Below are 3,724 nucleotides of genomic sequence, written 5' to 3'. Positions count from 1 at the left end.
GGCTTCCTCGTACCACCATCCCTCACAGGCATGGAAACGGCCTTCGCCTTCCGCACGCTACTGTTTCCAACCCTAACTCTCTTGCGCACCCCGTCCACGCTTCGGTGAGCGTCCTGCACTGAGTGGCCCAACTGGCAGTGCCACTTGTTGGCAAAGTGGATCTTGTCGAGGACGCAGTTTCTTCGGGCAATAGGTTCATTTCTATCGGAGTGGGCTCCTTACTGCCACATGCAAACCAATCCCAGATGGCCCACCGTTCAGTATCTGGGCATCCTCCCTTGATGCGCATACACAATGAACGTTGAGCTCAACAGCCGGTCATGGGTTGACCTGACGCTCAAGCACGAGGAGCTCTCTGTCGGCAACTGATTCGTCCCCCAACCCCCGAGTCGTGCACTCATGCGCACCAGTAGTTGCACTGGAGCTGGCGAATGGGAGCGATCTCTGAGATCCACCATAAGAGGTCGCCTTGGCCTTGCAATCTACATTCAAGCTGCAGCATCCGCAATCCTCTCTCATCAACCTCCACTCGCGAGTTGGCATTCAGAACGGCAACCATGTCGCGGCACATCATCCTCCTCGCACTCCTCGTCGCAACAATCTTCTCCGCCGCCATCGCACAGGACGAGGCGGAGTGGGTCGATGCCCACAACGCCGCTCGCAGCGCGGTTGGCACCCCCCCGCTTGCGTGGAACACCACTTTGGCTGACTATGCGCTCGCGTATACCCAGACTCTGACGGGATCTTGCGATGATTGGGGTCATTCGGGTGGGGACTATGGCGAGAACATCTACTGGGGCGGAAGCACCGCTGACACTCCCACCGAAGCCGTCCAACTATGGGTCTCCGAGAGTGCAGCCTACACATACGGCCCGTTCGATGGCAGCACGCGGTCATGCTGTGCGCATTACACGCAGGTGGTGTGGAGTACCACCACCAGCGTCGGGTGTGCTAAGGTCCTGTGCGCATCATATGTCAACTATCCAGTGTTCATGATTTGCAGCTACTCTCCTCCAGGAAACTACGTTGGAGAGTATCCGTACTAGATGGATCGACCAGTCATCGATCAGGCCATGGGTGGATCCACCGACTAGTCAACTGTGGTGAAAGGGCAACAATGTGTCGATATTGTGGGAGTGAGTGTGTAGCATGTGTAGTTCGTGATGGACCTGCTTTGACAAAAGTGCGTCGTAAACGATGCTCTGGATCCGATGTCGTTGGGGTGGGGTAAGAGTAGGTCAGCGAGCCGCTACAGTAGCGGGTTCATAGCGAATTCACTGTGTGACTGCGATGGATCGCGTTGATAAACATAAAAAGAAGGCCCGCACGAAAGAGTGCGGACTTGAATAATACGAGCAACTTAGACGTGGGATTAGATTACTAATTGTTTCACCAGACCTTCTGTGGGCTGCAAAGCTGAAACCGTCAGCAAGTCTACACTCACTGCTGTAACATCGAGTATGTGTTGCGGGGCAAGTTGCTCCAAAGATGTGGAACGTGGAGATGCGTTCGGATTTTAAGTCACCATGTTGTGTTGATGTAAACTTGCACATGTCGATTCTACATTGGATTGGGGCGCAGCTATAGAAAGCTGCAATGCATATCTTGTGTGTGCCCTGTTCCAATAAGCACAACGAGTGGAATTGGAGGTGCACAATATGCCTTGATATACAATGAGTTCGAATGAGAAATTGACTACGACATCTAAGGGTCTAAGACGTCATCCCTTCTGTTCATTCAAGCAGAAGGGACAATAAACATTTGTAAGCTCGGATGGCCTATTGTTAACACCTTTTTTCAAACAAGGTTTCGGCTTTTTATCATTTTCCTTTTTGTAGCTATATGGCAATGTCAAGTGCGTTGAGAGAGGAAGGATTGCTTCCAGACACAAAGCATGTGACTGTAGTATGTATTTTCGCTTTTTAATTTGTGTTTATGTTGATGATTTTGTAATTGCTGACCGTTCTGATGATGGCTGATGTGGTTTGTGGTGAAGGGCGATTTGTTCTTGTAGCACGTGTGGACAATACTAAGATTATAGTATGAGTTATTTTGCCATGCCTTTCGCCTTGTTGATAATGCAGTAGGTTGCATGTTTGAACAAAGAGCATTGAGATGCATTGTCAAGTTGGACTCAAGTAGGTTCCTTGCATATTGTTAAGTCTTTTTGTCTAAAAATGTTCTTGTGTGCTAAGAGTGATTATTGTCTTTTAAGCAATGTTTTTTTTTTTTTTTTTTTTTTTTTGAGGTAGCTTTCGTTGTGAATTTAATAAGGGGTAGTTTTGGAGTGCCAAAAATAAGCTTGTTTTTTGTCACTTGAAAAGATTTTGGTAATTAATATAGCCAATTTAACAATGCCATAGTTTTACTTTATTATAAGTAATTTGAAGAAGCTTATTTTTTGAAGTAGCTTTGATTTGTCTTATAGCAGTGATGGTGGTTGCCAAATATACTATATTTATACTACATACTATATAAGTTTCATGGTATATAGATGAATTGAGTTTCTCTCAACCTTATACAACTTGTTATTGGCTCATATTACTTCAAAATATATTTTATTAGAATCTTTACATTATACTATAGTAGCACAGTGATTAGGTGAAAGAAGAAAAAATTATTTTATTATAGAAGAACTTAATAAAAAGATATAGTTAAAAAATAAGAATAAATAATAAGAAGATAGCAAAAACTTAAGTTCTGATTCTATTTTTTTATAAAAGAGACTTCTATTTACTTTGTAGAAGCATAAATGAGCCAAATCAAAGTAAATGAAAAAATTAATTGATATAAACATGTTTAGAAAAAAATTAAGAATAGATTTTAGTAAAAACTATCTCAAAATATAAAGAATTAATATCCAGAGAAGATCAATTATGAACAAAGGTTGAAATCACACCTCAAGGTACAAAACTATACACCTACAATGACTCTAAGATTTTTCCATTGATTGAAGAATTGTATTTGAGAGCAAATTTATGAAAGGATTTTTAAGAATTTATTTTATGTAATTTAAAGGTATATTGAGGTTTTTGGAGCTTTTCAAAGTATGAAGTGTATTTAGTGGGTTTGGATATTAAAAAATAAAAAGAAATTTACTAATTTGATGTTTTTATAAGTGTCATGGCATATTTATGGGTGAAATTTGTTAATTTGTCATTGTGCTTGTTGATAATATATATAAGAAATTTGATGTCAATCAAGTGGTGAGAGTGAAGGTTATAAGAGTTTTTGTGGATTATAATTTAAAATAATTAAAATTTAGGGCTAGTGAAAATTTTACAATCTTGCAATATTTGTTAGCTTGATTGAAGCAAAAGTAGATGAGTGCAATTTAGACTTAAATATCTATATACTAGCAAATTTTTGGAGCAATTGAGTGGTTTAACAAGGCAAAATCTTTGTTGGAAAATTAATACTCAAGTTAAATAAATAAGGTGGCCAACATACAAGAGGTTTTGAGAGCTTTTCTTTCAATTGGTGAATTTAACTTTTTCAAATTTTGTGTAATTGTAAATTATTTATAGATTAAAATTTAGATAAAATATTAATATAGTTCAATAGTTTAATTAATATTTATTGAGATTTTAAAACAAGTATAGTAAATGATTAAGATTTATTTAAGATTTTCCTCGGATTATTTCAAAATTTGTTTAGGATTTTTTTAAGATTTAAAGATAAAGAATTGTTTAGTATTTGATTAATTTTAATTATAATTCAAGAT

At 39.2% G+C, this 3,724-nt stretch overlaps 1 protein-coding gene across 1 annotated transcript; it reads left to right on the top strand.

Moving 5' to 3' along the window:
- The first annotated feature begins 417 nt into the window (after positions 1 to 417).
- On the top strand, positions 418 to 1,524 carry LOC112295138 (pathogenesis-related protein 1). Its single transcript, XM_024546358.3, has one exon. It carries the CDS (start codon positions 432 to 434, stop codon positions 1,044 to 1,046), a length of 615 nt encoding a protein of 204 aa, XP_024402126.2. The 5' UTR covers positions 418 to 431; the 3' UTR covers positions 1,047 to 1,524.
- The last annotated feature ends 2,200 nt before the right edge of the window (positions 1,525 to 3,724 follow it).

The sequence above is a fragment of the Physcomitrium patens genome, chromosome 18 (genome assembly GCF_059467195.1).
Source record: "Physcomitrium patens ecotype Gransden chromosome 18, ASM5946719v1, whole genome shotgun sequence".
NCBI lineage: Eukaryota > Viridiplantae > Streptophyta > Bryopsida > Funariales > Funariaceae > Physcomitrium > Physcomitrium patens.
The sequence above is the reverse complement of the archived record's forward strand: the minus strand, read 5'-3'. Positions and strand labels throughout refer to the sequence as shown.

Coding starts and splice junctions, on each gene's coding strand:
- LOC112295138 (XM_024546358.3), top strand. CDS start 432: ATGGGAGCGATCTCTGAGATCCACCATAAGAGGTCGCCTTGGCCTTGC.